General features: G+C 50.5%; 4 protein-coding genes and 1 long non-coding RNA gene across 11 annotated transcripts; 3 read left to right on the forward strand and 2 right to left on the reverse strand.

The window, feature by feature from the left end:
• Positions 1–790: 790 nt before the first annotated feature.
• ssuh2.1 (ssu-2 homolog, tandem duplicate 1) lies at positions 791–7,233 on the reverse strand. Of its 4 annotated transcripts, none has more exons than XM_076013170.1 (14): positions 7,114–7,233; positions 5,489–5,584; positions 4,882–4,963; positions 4,650–4,779; positions 4,514–4,574; positions 3,904–4,028; positions 3,647–3,709; positions 3,396–3,505; positions 3,223–3,315; positions 2,919–3,024; positions 2,727–2,834; positions 1,383–2,299; positions 1,227–1,350; positions 791–1,162 (listed from the first exon to the last, which is right to left on the reverse strand). In XM_076013170.1, the coding sequence occupies exons 1-12, from the start codon at positions 7,136–7,138 to the stop codon at positions 2,165–2,167; spliced, it is 1,134 nt and encodes a 377-aa protein (XP_075869285.1). In that variant the 5' UTR covers positions 7,139–7,233; the 3' UTR covers positions 791–1,162; positions 1,227–1,350; positions 1,383–2,164. The 4 variants fall into 4 exon arrangements, with proteins under 4 accessions (XP_075869285.1, XP_075869283.1, XP_075869284.1 ...); XM_076013168.1 differs by having other exon boundaries at positions 791–1,173; XM_076013169.1 differs by having other exon boundaries at positions 1,206–1,350.
• A 1,061-nt stretch (positions 7,234–8,294) lies between these two features.
• Positions 8,295–11,893, forward strand: dynlrb1 (dynein, light chain, roadblock-type 1). The gene is made up of 4 exons (XM_076013175.1): positions 8,295–8,632; positions 8,854–8,929; positions 9,383–9,550; positions 9,988–11,893. Exons 1-4 carry the CDS (start codon positions 8,630–8,632, stop codon positions 10,029–10,031), a joined length of 291 nt encoding a protein of 96 aa, XP_075869290.1. The 5' UTR covers positions 8,295–8,629; the 3' UTR covers positions 10,032–11,893.
• A 37-nt stretch (positions 11,894–11,930) lies between these two features.
• map1lc3a (microtubule-associated protein 1 light chain 3 alpha) lies at positions 11,931–14,872 on the forward strand. Its single transcript, XM_076013174.1, has 4 exons — positions 11,931–12,108; positions 13,136–13,191; positions 13,279–13,385; positions 13,527–14,872. Exons 1-4 carry the CDS (start codon positions 12,069–12,071, stop codon positions 13,687–13,689), a joined length of 366 nt encoding a protein of 121 aa, XP_075869289.1. The 5' UTR covers positions 11,931–12,068; the 3' UTR covers positions 13,690–14,872.
• eif6 (eukaryotic translation initiation factor 6) lies at positions 12,691–18,304 on the reverse strand. Of its 2 annotated transcripts, XM_076013173.1 has the most exons (8): positions 18,151–18,304; positions 17,729–17,875; positions 17,336–17,421; positions 17,085–17,260; positions 16,283–16,459; positions 15,833–16,017; positions 15,664–15,677; positions 12,691–12,702 (listed from the first exon to the last, which is right to left on the reverse strand). In XM_076013173.1, exons 2-7 carry the CDS (start codon positions 17,833–17,835, stop codon positions 15,668–15,670), a joined length of 741 nt encoding a protein of 246 aa, XP_075869288.1. In that variant the 5' UTR covers positions 17,836–17,875; positions 18,151–18,304; the 3' UTR covers positions 12,691–12,702; positions 15,664–15,667. The 2 variants fall into 2 exon arrangements, with proteins under 2 accessions (XP_075869288.1, XP_075869287.1); XM_076013172.1 differs by lacking the exon at positions 12,691–12,702 and having other exon boundaries at positions 15,492–15,677.
• A 1,269-nt stretch (positions 18,305–19,573) lies between these two features.
• Positions 19,574–20,681, forward strand: LOC142879747 (uncharacterized). Of its 3 annotated transcripts, none has more exons than XR_012925345.1 (3): positions 19,574–19,593; positions 20,173–20,295; positions 20,373–20,681. It is a non-coding gene; the product is annotated as an uncharacterized LOC142879747 (long non-coding RNA). The 3 variants fall into 3 exon arrangements; XR_012925344.1 differs by lacking the exon at positions 19,574–19,593 and adding an exon at positions 19,603–19,716; XR_012925343.1 differs by lacking the exon at positions 19,574–19,593 and having other exon boundaries at positions 19,723–20,295.
• The last annotated feature ends 1,018 nt before the right edge of the window (positions 20,682–21,699 follow it).

Consider the following 21,699-nt stretch of genomic DNA (forward strand, 5'->3'; position numbering starts at 1 on the left):
ATGGAATTCAAACTTCCTGTTATCATTATTAGCAGCAGTCATGACGTCATCGTCGTCATTATTGTAATCAACAACAGCGCCACCACCTGCTCAGTGTTTGAAAGTTTCAATGTTCACGGAAAACTTCAACAGTTTCTGAACTTTGTGATGTCCGTGAACGCACCGTCACATCTCAGACTGCCAGGGGGACACTGCTGCCCCCCTGTGGTCTCTCCCTCTCTCTCTCTCTCCCTCTCTCTCTCACTCTCCCTCTCTGTCTCTCTCTCTGTCTCTCTCTGTCTCTCTCTCCCTCTCTCTCTCCCTCCCTCTCTCTCTCTCTCTCTCTCAAACACACGTATGTACATATATATATATAAATATATATATACATACTGTGCAGACATATATTTTGATATATTTGATGGAAAAGACCCAAAGAATATTATTATTATTATTATTATCATTATTATATTATTATCTCATCATTAGTTGTCATCATAATTAGCATGATAATGAGCTTCCTGACCACTAGGTGGCGCTCAACCTGAGTCGTTATGCATTTGAATGTGATTTATGGGGACAAGATGAAAAGATGACAACAGCGCCCCCAGCTGGTGGGACTCACACAGTTTCTCATGATTTTATTCTTTATTATGAGCTCGGACACATTACACAGGTTTGTTAAAACACACAAACAGAAAGAGATACAACAGATGGACAGGCTGCTGATCTCTGCCTGCAGGGGGCGCCAGGCCGACAGGATCTGGCTACACGAGCACCATGTTTGTAGTCACCTTCTAGTGTCTTTATCTTTGTGATATATGTTTGCTGTTTTTACCGCACAAATGCAAAGGCTGACTGTACGAGACTCGCAGCAGCTAGTTAGCATTTAGCTCAGTAATGATACCACGAGTGTGGACCACTTCTGGTACCAGGTCACAGTCAAAAACCCCTCCTTTCTTTGGTTGAAATCCACCATAAACAGAGCTGAGCTTCAGAAAATAAGGATGGAAGAAAAGTTAAAAAAAAATAAAAGGTTTTGGAGGGGTGGTAACCCACCCCAGAACCACCTAGAACCACCTAGACCCACCCTAGAACCACCTAGAACCACCTAGTCCCACCCTAGAACCACCTAGACCCACCTAGACCCACCGTAGATGCACCTAGAACCAACCCAGAACCACTAGGAACCACCTCGAAACCACCTCGACCCACCCCAGAACCACCCTGGATCCACATAGAACCACCCTAGAAACACCTAGACCCAATCTAGATGCACCTAGACCCATCCCAGAACCACCCTAGATTAACACAGAACCACTCCAGAACAAACCTAGAATCAACCACAACCGCCCAGAACCACCCCTGGACCTCCTAGACCCACCCCAGAACCACCCCTGGACCTCCTAGACCAGGGATGGGCCAACTGTCTGACTGGTGGCTCACAGTGGGTTCTACAGTGTGCCAGAGGGGGGTAGCGGAGCAGCAGCAGATGGATGGAGTGTTGTGGTGAATAGGAAACAATAACACCAAACACTGAAGACATGGAGGACAAACAGCTATTTTAGGATTACGGACTATTAATACCATTTGTTCTGGTTCAGTGGGCTGGATTACAAAGCCTTAACGGGCCGCATATGGTCCCGGGGCCGTAGTTTGCCCATACCTGATTTATCCTGAGAATCAGAAATCCCTTCTTTTTTTTAAAGGACGGAAGAAAGTGTTCAGTTTCTGCGGCAGAGCCGGCAAAGCAGCTGGGCCCTCTGCTGGCAGGCTGCGGTAATGCAGCAACAACCAGCGAGCTCGATAAGACAGCGGCTGTTTGGTGTTTTTATATCATGTACATAACTTGTAAAATACTATATATATATATATATATATATATATATATATATATATATATATATATGTATATGTATATTGGCACCGCTCTGTTGCCGGGAAGAAAGGCTTCTTCTTCTATCGGTTGCAACAGGAAGTGACATCACTAAGAAGATTGAAATGAATAAAATTGAATAAAAACTTAATTGGCATTCAGTCAAAAAAAGGAGCTGCGACGTGATTGGCTGTGTTGGTCGCCGCCTCCCTGAGTAGCCCACTGAGCCCGCGAGGACCAATCAGGTTGAGGAACGGAAGGCTGATTGGACGGCTTGCTCCCGGTTGGCCGGCGGGATGGCCGGCGCCCCTAGAGGACGGAGCAGGCGGAGGGGTACTTGGCCATGAAGACTTGGTTCTCGGCACCGTAGACGAAGAAGCTGTAGGTCTTCCCGCTGTAGGCGTAGTGAGCCTGAGTCAGCGGCACCAGCTCCACCGTCTGCCGCTGCGGGGAACAGCAGGAGGAGCACGTCACAAACACCGGGCTAAAGTTTATTTGTTTCATGAAGTTATTTCGCGCAAGTTTTAGGCTTTTATGCGACGGTTCCAGGTCGCCTCGTTGAGTGAAAGTTTCCTGGGTTTTTTTTCGTAGAACTATCGCGATTTTTCCAGAAAGTTTCACGTTTTTTTTTTTACGTTAAACTTTGACGTTATTTTGTGTGATCGTTTTCACGATAACAAACCAAACACTAAGCTAAACTTGGCAAAGAACGACGCGACGGTCTTGACATGGCTGGGGGTCACTGCGATACTGAGCCTGGTTATTGGGCTTCCTTCTGGTGTGGCAGTGAGGCACTTTGGTAAAAGCAGACTCTGTCCCACCGCGGTGGAGGGGACGGCGCCCCCTGCAGGGGGCGGAGCTCAGCTCCTACCTGCTGCAGGATGCGGCTGGTGGCGCTGTGGCGCTCCAGGTGCTCGTGGATCAACCGCCTGGAGACGTCGCAGATCTCCTGGTCTGGGAAGCCCTCGATGGGGTAGACCTGTGTCCGTTAGCGTTAGCGTTAGTGTTAGCATTAGCAGTGGCGTGTCGACCCAATGACGCGGTCGCGGTGCAGGGGTCTCACCAGAGCGCTCTCGTCCACGAAGAACGGATCTCCAGTCACCTTCTGGAAGTTCTCGTCAGGGAAGTCCGGCTGGCGGTCCGGGATGAACTCACTCCTGTTGTTCTTCCTGCACACACACACACACACACACACACACACACACACACACACACACACACACACACACACACACACACACACACACACACACACACAGAGTTTAGATTTTGAATGTGACAAATAAAGTTCTTGAGTCTTGAAACACACACACACTGTTTGTGTGTGTGTGTGTGTGTGTGTGTGTGTGTGTGTGTGTGAGCGCCACCATGTGACGGTGAGCTGGATGAAGTGCATCAGGTTCTGGCTGCCGTGGCAGACTGAGCAGGTCTTGAAGCCGTGACCGTGACAGGAGAGACACCTGGTGGCCGGAGGAGGGAATGACAGTGAGTCGACCGATCAACCAATCCATCCAACTTGACCCTGGGGTTGACCTCTGACCTCTTGTTCCCTCTGCCGTGGCAGGAAGTGCAGACGGTGGAGGAGGACCCCCTCTTGTGGTTGCTGTGCGCCCTGCGGGTCCCCGAGCCGTGGCACATGGTGCAGCGCTTCTGCACACACACACACACACACACACACACACACACACACACACACACACGCGGCAGTGAGAGAGCGACCAGCGCTGCCCCCCGCTGGTCTGGAGGTGCAGCACCACAGGAGAGGAGGAGGAGGAGGAGGAGGAGACTCACCCGACCTCGACCCATGCAGCCGCCGCAGCGCACTCGACCACAACCACTGCACATGTGACACACCTGGAACACACACACACACACACACACACACACACACACACACACACACACACACATCAGATTGAAGGTATCAACCGCCCACTTCTCTATACACCATCCTGCAGTTGAACTGGACTGGACTGGACCGGACTGCCCCCCCCGCTCCCCTGCTGGTGTGAGGCCGGTACTGCAGGGCTGGAAGTCGGCTGCTCTACCTTGACGATGGACGAGTGCGGCACGCGGACCTTCTCCACCCTGTCGCAGAACCTCTGAGGCATCATCACCTGGATGTCCCAGGGCTGAGGACTGACTCCATACTGAGGACCATCCACTGGCTGGCCTGGAGGAACATCACCATCACCTTCATCACCATCACCTTCACCTTTATCACCATCACCATCATCTTCATCTTCATCACCATCACCTTCATCACCATCATCTTCATCACCATCATCTTCAACATCTTCATCAACATCATCATCTTCATCATCACTATCATCTTCAACATCTTCAACGTCATCTTCATCTTCATCATTTTTATCATCATCACCAACGACAGTGTTGAAATGTCTTTATGGATAAACAACTGTGATGAAGGTGATGAAGAAGAGGAAGAAGAAGAAGATGATGACGACGACAATGACGATGACGGTGATGATGATGATGATGATGGCGATGACGATGAATATGATGGTGATGACGATGAAGATGACGACGATGATGATGATGATGACGATGATGACGATGATTATGGTGATGATGGTGATGACGATGAAGATGACGATGATGATGATAATGATGATGATGATGCCAACAGCTTCTCACCGTTGTAGCTCTCGAAGCTCCAGTTGCTGCTCCGGGTCTCAGTGAAGGTTTCCAGTCGATACTGCAGGTGAACCAGAAGAAGAAACACACTGCAGTATGTGACAGCAGCCAGCAGGGGGCAGCGACAGGATCCTACCCTGTAGACCAGGACGGGCTTGAGGTCCTTGAAGACCAGGTTCCTGGCAGGCTTGGAGCTGTACCTCCACTTGGACTCCACAAACCTGAGCAGAGCCTCCCGAGCAACATCCTCAGACACTGAGGGGACCCTGAGGAGAGGGGTGTGTGTGTGTGTGGGGGGGGGGGGGGTGAGAGAATGAGAGAGAGGGAGAGAGAGAGAGACTGTGTGTGTGTGTGTGTGTGTGAGCTACCTGACGTTGGGCACTGAGGTGTTCCTGTTGAGTTCAGGCTGGGGGTGGTAGGCCGGAGGAGGAGGGTAGAGAGGGTGGTCTCCTGGAGAGAGGAGGAGGAGCAGGAGGAGGAGGAGGAGGAGGTGAAGGAGGAGGAGCAGGAGGTGGAGGAGGAGGAGGAGGAGGGTAGAGAGGGTGGTCTCCTGGAGAGAGGAGGAGAGGAGGAGGAGCAGGAGGTGGAGGAGGAGGAGGAGGGTAAAGAGGGTGGTCTCCTGGAGAGAGGAGGGGAGGAGGACGAGCAGGAGGTTGAGGAGGAGGAGGAGGGTAGAGAGGGTGGTCTCCTGGAGAGAGGAGGAGCAGGAGGTAGAGGAGGAGGGTAGAGCGGAGGAGAGACAAGAGGAGAGAGAGACAGGAGGAGGAGGAAGAGAGGGTGGTCTCCTGGAGAGAGGAGGTAAAGAGGAGGAGCAGGAGGCAGAAGAGGAAGACGAGGAGGAGAGAGAGGAGGAGGAGTAGGAGAGAGGGTTGTCTCCTGGAGAGAAGAACGGAGGAGGAGGAGCAGGAGGAGGAGGAGGGTAGAGAGAGAAGAGAGGGGAGGAGGAGGAGGAGGAGGAAGGAGGAGACTACTGACCTCCTCCTTTGTGTCCCTGGTATCCGTGCACATCGTCCAGCCAGCCAGGAGGGGGCGCTGAAGGTCCCTCATCTGGTATGTTTGGATCCACTGCACCTGGATGAGGAGTTCAGGAGGTCAGGGGTCAAAGGTTAAAGGCCTGGACCAGACTGCTGGACTGTGATTGGAGGAAGCCTTCATCACGTTCAAATCAGACTCAGAAGTGGGCAGAGCCAAACTCCAGCCCATCCACAGCCAATCACCAGTAGCAGCTAGCAGAGGCTAAAGTTACCCGGCGTAGCTCCGCCTCTTCTTGCTGATTGGCCTGATCTTATGAGGGGCCAATCGGGTGTGAGGATGATGTCAACAGTGTGGTTGAAGAAAAGGACACACACACACACACACACACACACACACACACACACACACACACACACACACGAGGCTCCGCCCTTCAGTTCTCACGCTGCCTCCTGCAGGTCTCGGAGGGGAAACACACCTCGCTGCTATTTGTGTCCTCAGGCGGGACTATTGTGCGATTGTGTTTGTGCGGCGCGGACCAACACACACACACACACACACACACAAAGCCGTCTTTATTTTTATCTTCGGCGGCTCGGCTGGAAAACACTGGGAGGAGTTAATGTGTGTGTGTGTGTGTGTGTGCGTGTGTACGTACACACACACACACACACACACACACACACACACACACACACACACACACACACACACACACCAGCTGCTTCTTCCTCATCAGTGGAGGAACTCTGTGGCATCCGTGTGTGTGTGTGTGTGTGATGATCTCTGCTCTCTGCTGATTGGCCACACTGGGCTGCATCTTCTCTCCCACTGCATCACAACATGAAGCTCTTCCATTATGATTCCATCATTTGATGAAATAATCAATAGAATCCATTAAACCAATCAACCAATCTAATCGTCCGGATCCACTCCTGTCCCTCTGGCATTGTTTGAAGTGTTGAGGCCGAGAGGGGCGGAGTCCTCCAGCAGAGAGGGCAGCGCTGGTTCAGTAGCACTGGTTCTGGTTCAGTAGCACTGGTTCAGTAGCGCTGGTTCTGGTTCAGTAGCACTGGCTCAGTAGCACTGGTTCTGGTTCAGTAGAGGCCTTCATTAATGCCACAGTGGGGAAACTGACATCATTCCAGCAACAATAACAAAAGAGAACAGCCAGAAAGAAACCAACTGAACTCTGTGGAGTCAGAATAGAACAGAACTCTAACACAATAATATTGACGTCCAAACTCTCTTTACTGCCAAACACCCAACATTTATGCATTTATTTATGTTTCTATTGTAGCCTCGGCTGGTGGACGCTGTCTCTCATCAGCTGAGCCAGGTAGATGATTAACGCAGGTGCAGGTACAGGTGAGTCCGCTGCTCACCGCTACGGAAGCCGCCGGTGTCGCTCGGCGGCGAGTGAATGAAAACCTGCTCAACGTGTCGACGGTCACAACAACACACGTGGCGCCAACCCGCCCAAAACCCGCGAGCCGCTGGACCCGCCCAGATCCTACCTGTGCGTTCAGTTGGCGGGAAAGTGGAAGACCGGAGGTCAAAGGTCGAGCCGCCCCTTTTTAAACCCCAGCGCCAGAGAGGAAAAAAGCGGCGAGTCTCCAACTCACCGAACTCCGCGTCCGGCTCGTCCATCGCTGCGCTCCGCAACTTCCGCACGCAACTTTTTGTTTTTTTGACAACAACAGGGCGGAATGTTGTGTCAAGCCCAGTCACAGTCACGCGCCACTTCCGCTCAGAGGTTTCAACAACAGTCAAAAGTCAATAACACGAATCGCCGCACGCCTGGATTTAACTTCCGTTTTAGTGGCCACACCTTCGCAAAATCAACAAAACTCAACAAAACACGGCGCGCAACCTTTCAAAGTTGCTGTTGTCGCATTCAAACTGCAACACACAAAAACATGATTCATTTAACACCATCACTGCATTCATTCCCACCTCGTCACTGTAACAAGACCTCGCTCTTACTCTGAAGGCTCAATCTGAGCACTTCCGGTGCCCTCTTACCGGTTGTCGCTGCCTTGACGTCATTAGTGGCCGCGCCCACTTTGCCTCCGAGTCTCTGTTTACTTTACATTTTCTTTCTTTTCTTTTTTTCCCAATCGCGCGTGTTTATTTTGCAGGACTGTGAGTGAAAGTCAACAAACCGTCGACCGGAAAGCAACAACACACCGTGTTTCACTGACACGTCAATCACTGAGTGCTGCTTTATACACTGCCAGCGGAAAGTTTGGCCACACCTTCTCATCCAGTGTCCTTTATTTAATCTTTACAACTGTGTACACTGCAGATACTGGAGACATTACATATATGAGCGAGATACACGGAATTATTCAGACGAGAAAAACACCGCCATTCACTTCAACGCGTTTGAGTTATTTCACACTTTTATTGTTTCCTCCATAATTCCATACGTAGTTCATCCGTAGTGTTGACGCCTTCAGAGAGAAACTGCAGTCAATGGTCATGCAGTTCACAGGCTGAGTCCAAACTGTTGACTGCTGCTGTCGTTGCCGCTCAACTACCGTCATTGGTTGGTTGGTTACCAGGTTCAACAGTTAATGACATCACCTTTTCTCCCCCTCCGAGTCTGGGAAGCGGCACCACGACCCTTGACCCGGAAGTTGACGTATTTTCCCCAATAGTTTTTTTTTCTTCCTGGAAATTGACTTTAATTCGTGATTAAAGCAACACAAACCTGTTTTTCATTCGAATACAACTGAGAGTCGAGAGGTTTCTATTCCAGCTGCTTTTTATTTTTGAACATCCGCCACAGTACCGAGTCAAAGTGCTTCGCTTATTGTGGCAAATGTGATTTTACTGTGAAAACCGGATGTTGATACTTGCCCATCCCGGTGCTAACGGATCCAACACAGCTCAGTAGCAGGCTGGGTTGCATTGCGCGTGAGAGAGAAACAAACCCGCAGCGATCAGGCAGGACGAGTATCGATCATCCGCCACTGATCGATAATCAGCGTGAAACGGGGTCTAGAGTGACGTCACAAGGGTCCGGTCCGGTTCCAGCAGCAGGCCCAGGGTCCGACACTCGGCAGCCGCACAGCGGGTCCACTAGCCGCTGAGCTCGGAGCTACTTCCGGTTTGCCGTCGTCTCACTGAAGCACCATGGTAGGAGAGCTGCCGCCACGCCGCTGTTGTGTTGCTTTGTTGTGTGTTGAATGTTTGTGAGGCACCGGAGGCGCGAGTTAGCCTGCTAGCCGCCTAGCCAGGGCGTCGCCGTGCTAGCTGGCAGGCTAGCTGTCGCGGCTCGCTGTCGCCCTCCGGTGGTGTTTTTTTCCTCTGTGCGGACTTCTTGCTGACGTCAAGCGGGGCTGATTTGGTGTTGACAGTCGGAAGTGGAGGAAACCCTGAAGAGGATCCAGGGCCAGAAGGGCGTCCAGGGCATCATCATCGTCAACTCAGAGGGTGAGCACACAAAACTGAAATTGAAAAATCTATTAACACACACACACACACACACACACACACACAATAGCCGATAGCAACTGTTAGCTTAACATTTCATGACTGGCACAGCAACTCCGCGATGTTTGCTGATCTTGACAATTTTGAGCCTCCTGAGCCACCGTCCACACCAGCAACTCAACTGAAACAAGTTCGGGTTAAAAGCAGCACAACAATCACACAAAACATGAACAAAACATTCAACCCTGGAACTTTTCTTTGCTTCCCTTCCTCTTCCTCCTGCTCCTCCTCCTCTTCCTCCTCCACATGCTCCTCCTCCCCTTCCTTCTCCTCTTCCTACTCCTCCTCTTCCTCCACCTGCTCCTCCTCTTCCTCCTCCTGCTCCACCTGCTTCTCATCCTCCCCTTCCTGCTCCTCCTCTTCCTCCACCTCCTCCTCCTGCTCCTTCTCCAGGGATCCCTATCAAGACGACCTTGGATAACCCCAGCACGGTGCAGTACGCTGGTCTGATCCACCAGCTGGTGATGAAGGCCCGCAGCACGGTGAGGGACATCGACCCCCAGAACGACCTCACCTTCCTCAGGATGCGCTCCAAGAAGAACGAGGTCATGATCGCTCCAGGTAGGCGGGTCACGGGGTCACCAGGTGGGATGAGAAGTTGCAACATTTCTAGAATCAGAATTTCTGTCTTTATCTCAGAATTACAGCAGCACGTAGGTGTCAAACTCTGGTCCGCGGGCCAAATTTGGCCCTCGAGGTCCAATACACAACCACTGCTGGAGCTGCTGCTGCTGTACAGCACCTGTAGCGCTGAGACTACACCTCCCAGAATGCTGTGCTGCTCAGTCAGAATGTTGTTGTTGCTTTGTTGTTGTTGTTTTTTGATATTTAACTGTGTGATCAGCTGGTGGGAAAAGCTTCCTGCTGATTTTAAACCAGAAGGCTGCAACTCAAAAAGAGCCGTGTGATTTTTATTTTGTTTTAGTTTGAAATTGGATTGATCATGTGACCCAGGGTTAGATTTTTACCAGCGTGTGTGTGTTGTTGTGTCCTGCCAGACAAAGACTACATTCTGATTGTCATCCAGAATCCGTCGGACTGAAGGAGCCACGGCCGCTGCTCCTCCCGCACCTCCTCTTCCACCTCCTCCCTCTTCCACCCCCAGTTTTCTCTTCTTTTGTCTCCCTGAATGGAGAGAAGCCGACAACCTGCAGGGGGCGCGAGAGCAGGAAGTCAGGCTTCCATCCCTCTTTTTTTAAATGAGCATTCCAGCTTCGCCTCTGACCGCCCTCTATTTATTTTGCTGGTCACCGTCTCCACCCTCTGCCCGGTGTTTGTAACAAATTAAAAAGCACTCAAAAGTATTTTTGTGAGTTCAGCTTCATTTTCTGGGCACAATTGGCTGAGGGAGAGAGAGAGAGATTGATAAGACAGGCAGACAGATTTCTTTTCAGTTTCATCAGAGCGCCTTGAAATACCTGCAGTGACCACCGGGGGGGGGGGATCAGACTGAGTGGTGCTGAGGTTGGGCATCATTTGCTGACACACGGGATCAGAAATCCACTTTAACTGAGTTTATTGAAGACACTCAAAGCAACTTGATCGCAACGTCAGCATAGTGGGAAGAAGAAGCAATGACAAAGAGTGACTGCTGTGGTTTCCAGTGTGAGCAGGAGAGGGCAGTAGAGAGCAGTGGAGAGCAGTAGGGGGCAGTAAAGAGCAGTAGAGAGCAGTGGGGGGCAGTAGAGAGCAATAGGGGGCAGTAGAGAGCAGTAGGGAGCAGTAGAGGGCAGTAGGGAGCAGAGACATCTGTGTGCAAACGTTAGGGAGGAAAAGAAGAAGAAAGATTCAGGTGAATCACACGCTGTGTCTCAATTCAGGTTCTGCACCCTTGAGACCGAGTGTCCTCCTTCTGAAGGAAGCGTTCTTAGAGTTCCCAGCCTAGAAGGACGGACCAAACCCCGCCTTCCTGGTCACCACTCGGGACGGTCTAGCCTTCAGCGTATTTCCTGGTTTCGTCACCGCCGTTCCCTCCTGCTGGCCAACCCCAGAAGTGACGTTTTTATAGCATCAAGCTAACCATTGGTTCGCCATCTAACGATGCCGTTGGATGATCAAATAAATAAAATCCTACGTTAAAAACTGGATACTTTATGTGAAACTTCAATATTTAGATTTATATGTCGTGTCTTAACCAGTGCATGCCGCTAATTTCAGCTGACTTCCCAGGATCCCACGATGCTTTGCAGCAGCACGCAAAGCATCATGGGATACCAAGTACGTGAAGGATAGTAGCGGTGCAGCCTTGGAATCGGCTAAAACGAGTGCGTATTTCCGAGTGCGTATTTTTAACGTCCGAAGCACCCTCGGGAATTGGGAGGAGCCTTCGCGCAGTGCTATGATGCAACTTCCTTTCAAAATGCGCACTTCAAGGACGCAGAACCTGAATTGACTGAATTGACTCCTGAAAAACCTACTCAAGTACACTAGGAATGTATTTTTGTACTTTGTTACTGCCAACATCTTTGTGTACTACTCTACTAAACTATACTTTACTAATACTATACTAAATAATATGCAACATATTGAACAACCAACATATCCAAACTCAAGCATCAGAGTTTAACTCAAGTGTTTTGTATCGGGATGTACAGATCTCTTATATATCGAGCGGGATTAAAGGAGCGACCACTTCCTTTTATCCTTTTATTTTGAAATAGCCCGGAAGTCCGCTGTCGCATCGCCGCAGGTCCTTTGTGACTGAGCGGAAGTGCGAGGCGAGACTGGACTTTCTGCGTTGCAGGTTCAAAAAGGAACGTTCATTTTTGACTCGTCAACAATCTGGAAAGTCATCCGTCAGCAGCCCTGAACATTACGTCACTTCCTGTCCAGTGCAAAGTGACGGCGGCGGGAGAGGAGCTCCCGTCTGAGAAGAAAGAAAGAAAGACCCACAATAACAACAAACTCACTTATTAACAATAATAAGTGAGTGAGTTCAGTTCCACCGCCAGGACCTACAGTCTGGATCGGTCGCGTCCCCTTTAAGAGAGCAGCGGTGACGTCAGCAGCTCGCCCAGCCTGCTGTGTGTGTGTGTGTTGGAGCTCAGGCAGACAGACAAACAGCGAGGCAGCCGCAGACATGCCGTCCGACAGACCCTTCAGACAGCGGAGGACGTTCGGTGAGAGCCACAACACAACACAACACAACACAACGCAACGCAACACAACACAGCACAACAGCAAAGGGCCGCTAGCTGGGTGCTTAGCCAGCTAGCGGCCTGCTAACTAGCTGAGGCTGAGGACGGTGTTTGCCCCCGGCACAGCAAACTGTTAAAGGGACAAAGCTCGAAGCGGAAGGGGAAATAAAAACGGTGCTTTGGTGTCAGACGATGCCGCGCGGTGGCTGTGGCGGGTCGCTGTTGCTGCGCAGGCCGATGACACGACGGGAAATGAGCGTTAAAGAGACTCAGCGAGCCGCTGCTCGGCTGCCCCCTGGAGGAGGATACCAGCTCCTACTAACTAGCGGTGTTTGTTTTTTGTTTTTGTTTTTTTGAACAGTTGTCATTGCTAGCAGCCTAGTTAGCCGTGAGCTAGTAAACATTTACCTGGAAAATAGGCTACTAGCTCCAGTTACCTAACAGCCTAGCTAACTAGTCTTGCAACTAACGGTGGCTAGTGAACCTATGGTCGTCCAGCTGTTTAGCAAAACAACACGCGGGTCACGTGTCGTGTGATTGACGGTGTGATTTGACACCTAGCGAGGGAGGGGAGGAACCCCGCGCGACCGGGCAAGTTACATCATCAGGGGGTCACACACACACACAAACACACACTGCTACCACCTTGTTGTGTAAGACCCATGCAGACCCTTGACCCCTAATAAGGAGCTGTGTGGTCACGTGACCCGGGAGGAGGGTTCGAAACTCACTGTTGACGTGAATGAACCCACAACAACAACGACAACCACAAGTGTGTGTGTGTGTGTGTGTGTGTGTGTGTGTGTGTGTGTGTGTGTGTGTGTGTGTGTGTGTGGCCATACCTCCAAGGATCATGTGTGTTGTTGTTACTCAGCCGATGAGCCACCAGGGGGCAGTGTAGCACTGTCACTCTCTTCAAAACTCCCTGCGAGCACTTTTGATGAAATAATTACGAAGAAATAAGATTTTATTTTACTGTGTGTGTGTGTGTGTGTGTGTGTCCTCCCAGCTGACCGCTGTAAGGAGGTGCAGCAGATCCGAGAGCAGCATCCCAACAAGATCCCGGTGAGGAGTCCACATACACACACACACACACACACACACACATTGCAGCAGCCTGACTGTGTGTGTGTGTATGTGCGCCCCCTGCAGGTGATCATTGAGCGGTACAGGGGAGAGCGGCAGCTGCCAGTTCTGGACAAGACCAAGTTCCTGGTGCCGGACCACGTCAACATGAGCGAGCTGGTCAAGATCATCAGGTAGGAGCGCACACACAAACACACACACATACACACACACACACACACGGAATCGCAGCTCCAGTCGTTTCTGTGCCTTCTAATCTCTCTGCGATGCTGTTAGCTAGCAGCCGAACACTAACCCCGCCCCCCCTCCGCCAGGCGCCGCCTCCAGCTGAACCCCACCCAGGCCTTCTTCCTGCTGGTCAACCAACACAGCATGGTCTCCGTCTCCACCTCCATCTCACACATCTACGAGCAGGAGCGCGACGAGGACGGCTTCCTCTACATGGTCTACGCCTCGCAGGAGACCTTCGGCTGCTAGGGGGAGGGGGAAGGGGGATTAGTTGACCCCGCCCCCTTCATTTCACTTCATCCCATTGGTCAGTACGCGGGGGGGAGAAATGACGACGACGAGCCGTCGGTTTGGCGCCTCTCAGTCTCTTATTTTGAAAGGGTGTTGCAGGAAACAAGGAAACGTAGTGACGCAGCCCAGCGCCCCCTGCTGGAGGCCGTCGCTCATCCATCGCCATCCTTTCAACTATTTTTTTTTTAGTGTGTAATCATTTTTTTAGTTGTTTCTAATTGTTTCATTTTAATGCACATAGAAACGTCTCTAATCTGTATATTCACTGTAGAATAGGTTTGATGTTACGGGTTGTTCTTTAATCCTGCCCCCCACCCCCTCTAACCGCTAGCTACCGATCGAGCTAACAACGGAGCTAACCGACCTAGCGCCACCGTCAACCCCTGTAGCTATTACAACACGTGCAATATCAACCCCACCACTGTACAGTCATCAGAGCTAGCTTTAGCATTAGCCTCATCAGAGCTAGCTTTAGCATTAGCCACATGCTGCTACATCCTGCCGTGGGTGGTACCACACCTAAACTTCACCAGAATAATCAACCGATCCATCGGACGGCAGCAGCAGACGCTGCCTGCCCTCTCCTGGTGGTGGCACTGCTGACTCCTCCTCTTAGCATGGTGTTAGCTCTGCGCTAGTCATGGTAGCATCATCAGTTTTAGACAGAATGAAAAGTTTGCAACGTTGGAAACTAACGAGCTCGTTTTGCACATGTTGACCAAGAGTCGGCCCGGGTCCCTTCTCGAGTTCTCGAGGACGCGTCCAACAACAATCGGGGGGGGGGGGGGGGGGGGGGAAGTGTGTTTGTTGGTGCGCCCGTTAGCATTTTGTGTTAGCATCGAGGCCCTAGAGGCCGGAGGAGGCGCTGCACTACAAACCCTGCATGTTTTAAAGGCTCTTTTTTTTTATTATTGTTGTTATGAATGAACATTGATTTTACACCTCTGTCGTCTCCCAAATAAACAAACTGACAGAATCTACGTTTGAAGGATTTAAACAAAACAAAACAAAACAAAAACACTGCGTAAACGATCGTGTAATCAAAGTGTGGTGTCGCTGTTGGGACGGTGTACATAGAGACGCATTGCTACTGTATTCAAAGCTTTTGCCAAGTAATAAAATGAAAGGAAGTTGCCTTGAAGTTTGCTGCTGTTTTGGTGTCATTGGTTGAGCCACGTGATTGGTTTGATTCACTGAACAAGTCAGGAGTCGGAGTCACTGGAACACACATTTCTATTGTCACTAGCGGAGCCGCAGCTAGCTCTGGCCAGAGCTAATCCCCCATAGAACACTTAGACTTTAGCGTTAGCATGCTAAAAGACACACGAGGGTGAAACGACGACCTGCACACATTGAGTCACAAACATGGAAGAGTTTCCTGTCCAGTAAAAGATTCAAAGTGACGTCGAGCAGCTTTGCTTCGTTCTCAGCCAAGTCTCAATAAATGCAAGAAATGGTATTAAAACAATAGAAAAGCCAATCGGTGACAGACAAGATGCTAATGCTAGCAGCAGCAGCAGCAGGACAGAAGCTCCAGAGGGTCAATAATAAAATGTTGTCATATTGATTTTATTGTACAAGACAGTGAGACACTGCTGCAAACAAACAGCGGTAAAAGGGGCGGAGTCTGGGAGTCAGGTGGATTCTTCACAGAGACGAGCGCTCGCACACAAAAACTGAACTCCAAAGTGGGAGGAAAATACCAAAAACTGTCCCAGTTTGGAGGAGGAAGTGGAGAAGACCATCGTGGATCACATCTGATCACCACCAGCCAGCAGGGGGCGCCAGCACAGTCGGCTCTCAAGACAACCAAAAAAATCCAAAAGGTTTGCAGTGAGCCAGAAAAAGCTGCATTTACCAAGAGTGTCCAGCAGGGGGCGCCATCCTGAGGAGGGGACGTCCACCGCTGTTTGGGGGGGGGGGGGTCAGGGGGGGATTACGCCATGCTGTGGAGAGGGAGGGGGGCAAGTTAGCAAGGACACACACACAGTCAGTCAGTAAACATACACACAGACAGTGAGACAGTCAGTCAGACAGTCCGTCAGTGAGACAGTCCGTCAGTCAGACAGTGAGACAGTCAGTAAGACAGTCAGTCAGTCACCTGTCTATCAGGGAGTCCCTCATGCTGGTGCTGATGGCAGACGGCTGTGCAGCGTCACTCAGCTTGAAGACGCTCTCTATGACGGACAGCTCTGTGCTGGTGGTGTCTAGGCCGCAGAACGCAGACCAGTCGTTGACCACCATCCCCCCCGCGATGACCTCACTGCCCCGGTTCACCGTGCCCGCCTGCACACACACACACACACACACACACACACACACACACACACACACACACACACACACACACACACACACACACACACACACACACACACTTAAAATCTCTAGTTTTACTTTCATCATTGTTTATTTATTTTTATCTCTAATGTGATGTCATTCTTCCATCAGTACATGTTATTATTATTATTACTACTATTGTTATTATTTTCTTTTCTATTTCTTTCTCATCTTTGACCTCCCCCAGCTGAGCGGCAGTGCCCTCACTCACCACCAGGGGGACCTGCAGCAGCGACGACAGCTCGTCCTGGTCCTCGATGGAGGTCTTGGGGTGGACCAGGCCGCCCTGGTTGCTGAAGGCGCAGTAGGAGCCCACCAGGACCTGGCCGGCGATGGTGTGGCGGAAGACCTCCACCTGCAGGACGTCCGACAGGATCTCCTCCGTCTCCTGGGGGGGGGGGGGGGGTCACTCATTGGTCAGCAGGAAAAACCCTTCAGCCCATTTCCTGTGTCCAAGCCATGGATGCACAATTAGAACTTGATTTCCCCCCCACACTGGCCACCCGAGGTACTGCAGCCAAAATCTCCAAACAGCCCCCCCCCCACCCCATTAGGCAGCAATTCAAAAATAAAGTCCTGTAAATAGGCTAACAGGATGACCTTTGACCTCAAACACGGTTCGTCCAAGTTGTGGATTTTTAAATCTTTCCGAGAAAAAATCCCCAGAAAAGTTGGACTCTTCCTTGCGTGAGGTCACGGCTCGTCCTGATTGGCTGCTGCGTCCTGATGATGGGAGGTGACACCACTTGCTACCTGCTACCTGTCCTACAGGGGGCGCCGCCAACATGCTCAAGTAACACCAGGAACCATTTAAACTGTCCTGTTCTCACCCTGTCCAGGTTGGGCTTCGCTAGCTTAGCTAGCGGCACAAACAGTGAGAAATCAGCTCCCTAGCTCATAGGTGTCAAACTCTGGCCTGCGGGCCAACTTTGGCCCAGCAGAGGCAGGCAGTGCCACCCCGGACGCCCCTCTGCCTCCAGGGACCCAGAGGCGTGTGGGGGGCGTGGTCTCACCCGGTCCAGGTCGGGGTGCACCAGCGCTACGTAGTCGTTGCAGGCGACCACGTTGCCGAGCGCAGACAGTCGCTCCTCCACCCGCTGCAGCCGCACGCCGTCCGGCAGGCAGTTGCGGATGTGCTGCAGCTCCTGGTCCGTGGTGTTGTTGGGCACCAGGAGGCCGTGGCGGTTCCCTGGTGGGAGGTCAGAGGTCAGAGGTCACTCTGTGTGTGTGTGTGTGTGTGTACGTGTCCTGGAGCTCCACTCACCCACACACATCCTCCCAATGATGCGGCAGCCGGCGATGGAGGCGTGGACCACCGGGATGGTCTCTGACAGCTCCCCTTCAAACACACTGCACACACACACACAAAATGAAAAAAGGAAATAGAATCAAGTTGCTTTGTTCATTTCCACAATATTGTGTTGATTTCTGGAGTTGTGTTACCGCTAAAAACTCACACACAACTGTCAGCTGGGGTGTGTGTGTCTGTCTGTGTGTGTCTGTGACCACACCAGTGACAGAGTGAGTTTTACTCTGATGACGTCACTCGGAACGACGTTTCGAGACGGCGCAAAAGGGACGCAGCTCGACGAGTTCTATTAAAAGTGAAGTCACGCGCGCGCACGGGGCTCGGCGCTCGAAGTCACGTGACCCTCACCTGTAGAAGTTCTCGGCGCCGCCGATGGCCACCAGGCAGTAGTTGTTGGTCAGCTTGGCGAAGCAGCCGATCTCGTTGTTCTTCTCGAACGACGCCCTCACGGCCATGACGGAGGAGTAGCAGCGGCAAGGGGGTTCACTTCCGGTCCTGGAACAGTGGACCAGAGAGAGAGAGAGAGAGAGAGAGAGAGAGAAGGGGGGGGGGGGGTAAATTCAACGCGGCAAGCTCACGGCTAAAACACGTCTAACATGAAGGGACTCTAGCTGGTGGGCTAGCAGGCTAGCTGAGCTAGCTGAGCTCCGTCAACTTTTACCCAAGCAGCCGCCCGACGACACGCGGCCGTGACGTCACTTACCGTTCGGAACGAGTGTTATGTGTGTGTGCCTGTGTGTGTGTGGGGGGGGGAAGGGTTCGGGTTCTACCTTAGAAGAGTAGCTCACAGCAACACAACATGCGCGGTGCTCCGCTTTGACCCCACGTGTTCACTTCCGCTTCGGGGTTAACGTGCTGACGTCAGACGCACCGTCGCTCAACGTCTTGTCTTAAAACGCAAGACATTCAAAACGTTTCTTTTTCTTCCTATTATTTCACAATAACTGACGCCGTTAAAAAGAGGCAACGCTTGGGCCAATAACTTAAAAACAACAACAACCCCGGAACATTAAAAGTTTGAAAAAAAAAAAGAATAAAGTCCATCACTTCAAAGCTGATTCGAAGAGGAAGTGACGACCCAGTGTCATGACGAGTAGACGTGACAATGTCAGAACCTGAATCGCTCTTCGTTTTTAGACACCAGCACACCACGAAGTATCAGCTGGTTTGATAAAACGCCCCCACCACACACACACACACACACTACGGTGGCCGAGAGGTACAATATTACAAAAGGAGAAACACTTTCACCAAGTTTGACAAAAAATTTTCACATTGTTGGAATACGTTTTTACATCCAATAAACAATTATATTTATGAAAACAAACACACAGGACGCGAAAAAATGATCACAAAGGTCTACAACTATAAAATTGTCTCCACCTTTGTAAAAGTGTTTAAACTTTGGCACTGCTCGGTCACCGTACCCCCAAACTCCTTCCTCTCTAACCTGCTTGGCAACAGCCCCGCCCCGCCCCTCTCCTCGTTGGATAGCAGCTGGAAAGCCAATCACGTCGAGGAGCTTCGAGTGACGCCTGTGTGTTTTACACATTCCGTTAGCGACGTCACGGCCACGAAATAAGGGGGGCGGGGGGGGGGGCGGAGTGAGAGGTCTCACCCCGTCGTATTTTCAGGTGGCGGTGCAGCCAGTTTTCAGAGTTTATGGAACACCGTCATCTTTAACTTTCTTCAGCCTCGGGGAAATAATAATAATAATAATAATAATAATAATAATAATAATAATAATAATACACACATATGTATGTAAATACAAAATTGTATTTTTGCACTGTGATTATACACTATTATTTATGTACTCATGGGCTGCATGTTAAGCGTTTACCAATATAAAAATCATAATATAGGCCAAATTTTACACTTCGGACCTTAAGGACCCTACTTCCACATCCAGCATCCCCACGTCCTGCCAGCCTGACGGAGACGTATTCCCGATAAACGTGTGTGTGTGTGTGTGTGTGTGTGTGTGTGTGTGTGTGTGTGTGTGTGTGTGTGTGTGTGTGTGCAGCTGATTGAAACATTTTAATTGTAAGGAGTTCACTCGGAACAATCTTCCAATGTGAACTAAGCCACGGCCGTGGTCCGGAGTGACTGCTCTGTCCGGACACAGACGATCTGTGAAGCCCCGCTTGACCGAAAGTCTGCCCGGAGACAGCAACGAGTGGCGGGAAGCGGCGGCCGCGCGGGACGACGAGGTGGGAGGAAGTTAGCTCTCTCTCTCTCTCTCTCTCTCTCCCTCTCTCTCTCTCTCTCTCGCTCTCTCTCTCTCTCTCTCTCTGCGTTAGCCAGTGAGCTAGCCTTGAAGTTGTTCACCCTGGGTAAGGGGTGGGGCTTATTCAGTAAGCGATTGCTGCGTTAGCAAGCTACAGGTAAACTGGCACTTCCACACTCTGACGGTGGGTGGGACGGTTAGCTAACGGCCCTGCAGCTAGCTGGCTCACTAGTTAGCACCCACCGTCTAGTCGAACCTACATAGCCCCTTAAACGAAAAGATGTCCTGCAAAATGCATCATTACCCACCGTCTAGTCGAACCTACATAGCCCCTTAAACGAAAAGATGTCCTGCAAAATGCATCATTTAAAAAAAAAAAAGTTTGTTTTGTTTTTATGAGTTGATAACACAAAACACCACGCCCCCTGCTGTTCATGAGCTCGAATTGCAAGTATCTGAAAGTGATTGTGTATTGGCCTGCAGGCCAGGGTTTGACACGTATTGTTTAAAGCCTTCCCAGGAACCACGTTCTCACCCGCTGTGTCCTGTGGTGGCGCTGTAGACTCACTGAAAGCACCGGCGACCATGGGAGGAGGGCGAAGCCGCGAGGAGGAGGAGGAGGAGGAAGGAGGAGAGGAAGCTCCTGCCACCAAAACCAGCCAATCAGATTCCACCAAATTGGAAGGTAAATGAAAAGATCCCACCTGCATCTCCTGGATGATGCTTCTGCAGACATTCACAAGCTGCGTGGTGTCGCCACAGGGGGCACTACGGAGCTGCCCCAGTGCCTGATGGGAAACAGGAAGGTAGACGACATGAGCTTCATGATCTGCTGCACCAACTGGTACTGAACTGGTCCTCAGCTGGACCACCACCACCACCACCAGTACCAGCTGAGTGGAACCAGAGGGAACTGGAGAAGCTGCTCCGTGCGTGTGTGTGTGTGTGTGTGTGTGTGTGTGTGTGTGTGTGTGTGTGTGTGTGTGTGTGTGTGTGTGTGTGTGTGTGTGTGTGTGTGTGTGTGTGTTAATAGATTTTTCAATTTCAGTTTTCTCAATTCAAACAAATCATGTTGTAAACACAAATAAAAAATAAAGTCACAGGCTTCACACAATGTTTGAGCCTCAGATGAATGAACAGACAGAAGACTCCTGTGTGTTACATACACACTGCACATTATTATTTATTTACCGGAAAACACGAGATCCTTGACAATAAAGTTTGGTTTTTGTCACTTTATTGGACACGTTGTCATGAACAGAAGGTTGTGTTGCTGATGAGACGGTTTTAAAACCCACATGAGAACACGGATCAGAACCAAAGCCCAGTGGCAACTGCTGGAACTGACAGGAAACGTGCCTCTCTCAGTGTCAGCATACAAACATGGTGTGCAAAGCATCATGGTCCTCGTTTCACACAGGAATAAGATTTAAAAAACTGCTTTCCGTTTACAAGGTTTGATGTCTGAACAACAAAGTGGGGAAAAACCCAAACTGCTTCAAATGTGCGTGTCAAGAAGTGAGCCAGCGCCAGATCTTTTTTTTTGACATTTTAATTATTTTTTATAATCAACCCATTTTAGTCCAAAAAGCCCAACAGAACAAACAGGAAGCCGTATTTACACAACAACTTCCTCCGTAAGAAAACAACGACTGAATGAAAAGTCTCTTAAAGCTCTAAAGTCACAATAAAACTTCCTGTTCAAACTACAGCGGATCACACCACATCTCTTTATAATTATCATCATCATCATTATTATTATTATTATTATTATTATTATCATTATTATTATGGTAAGAGCAGAGAGTCAGAAACTAAAGGCCACAACAGGCTAACAAAGCCAGTTCCTGGTTCCAGTGGACAGGTGGCGCCAGAGAGCCAAGTTGGGAAGCATTGAGAAAACAACCTGAAACTGGTCACATGTTCATCAAGAATGATCTGCGATCAATAAAAAAGCAGATATTGATCAGATAGACATCATGGTCCAGCCAACTGAGATGCTGCCTTTCAGGTTCTAGGTGGTTCTAGAGTGGTTGGAGTGGTTCTGGGGTGTTTCTATGTAGTTCTGGATGGTTCTAGGTGGTTCTGG

The sequence above is a fragment of the Nelusetta ayraudi genome, unplaced genomic scaffold, assembly GCF_046127955.1.
Source record: "Nelusetta ayraudi isolate G7.1 ecotype Tasmania unplaced genomic scaffold, CSIRO-AGI_Nayr_v1 ptg000146l, whole genome shotgun sequence".
NCBI classification, from domain to species: domain Eukaryota; kingdom Metazoa; phylum Chordata; class Actinopteri; order Tetraodontiformes; family Monacanthidae; genus Nelusetta; species Nelusetta ayraudi.

Excerpts from the sequence above, each read along its gene's own strand:
- dynlrb1 (XM_076013175.1), top strand. Across the intron at positions 8,930-9,382 it reads CATCATCGTCAACTCAGAGG|GGATCCCTATCAAGACGACC; the intron begins GTGAGCACACAA and ends CTCCTTCTCCAG. Across the intron at positions 9,551-9,987 it reads CGAGGTCATGATCGCTCCAG|ACAAAGACTACATTCTGATT; the intron begins GTAGGCGGGTCA and ends GTGTCCTGCCAG.
- map1lc3a (XM_076013174.1), top strand. The coding sequence starts at position 12,069 with ATGCCGTCCGACAGACCCTTCAGACAGCGGAGGACGTTCG. Across the intron at positions 13,192-13,278 it reads AGCATCCCAACAAGATCCCG|GTGATCATTGAGCGGTACAG; the intron begins GTGAGGAGTCCA and ends CGCCCCCTGCAG. Across the intron at positions 13,386-13,526 it reads GAGCTGGTCAAGATCATCAG|GCGCCGCCTCCAGCTGAACC; the intron begins GTAGGAGCGCAC and ends CCCCTCCGCCAG.
- ssuh2.1 (XM_076013170.1), bottom strand. The coding sequence starts at position 7,138 with ATGGACGAGCCGGACGCGGAGTTCG. Across the intron at positions 5,585-7,113 it reads CGAGCCGGACGCGGAGTTCG|GTGCAGTGGATCCAAACATA; the intron begins GTGAGTTGGAGA and ends CTCCTCATCCAG. Across the intron at positions 3,506-3,646 it reads GCTGCATGGGTCGAGGTCGG|AAGCGCTGCACCATGTGCCA; the intron begins GTGAGTCTCCTC and ends GTGTGTGTGCAG.
- eif6 (XM_076013173.1), bottom strand. The coding sequence starts at position 17,835 with ATGGCCGTGAGGGCGTCGTTCGAGAAGAACAACGAGATCGGCTGCTTC. Across the intron at positions 17,422-17,728 it reads GGCGCCGAGAACTTCTACAG|TGTGTTTGAAGGGGAGCTGT; the intron begins GTGAGGGTCACG and ends GTGTGTGTGCAG. Across the intron at positions 16,460-17,084 it reads TGCACCCCGACCTGGACCGG|GAGACGGAGGAGATCCTGTC; the intron begins GTGAGACCACGC and ends CCCCCCCCCCAG.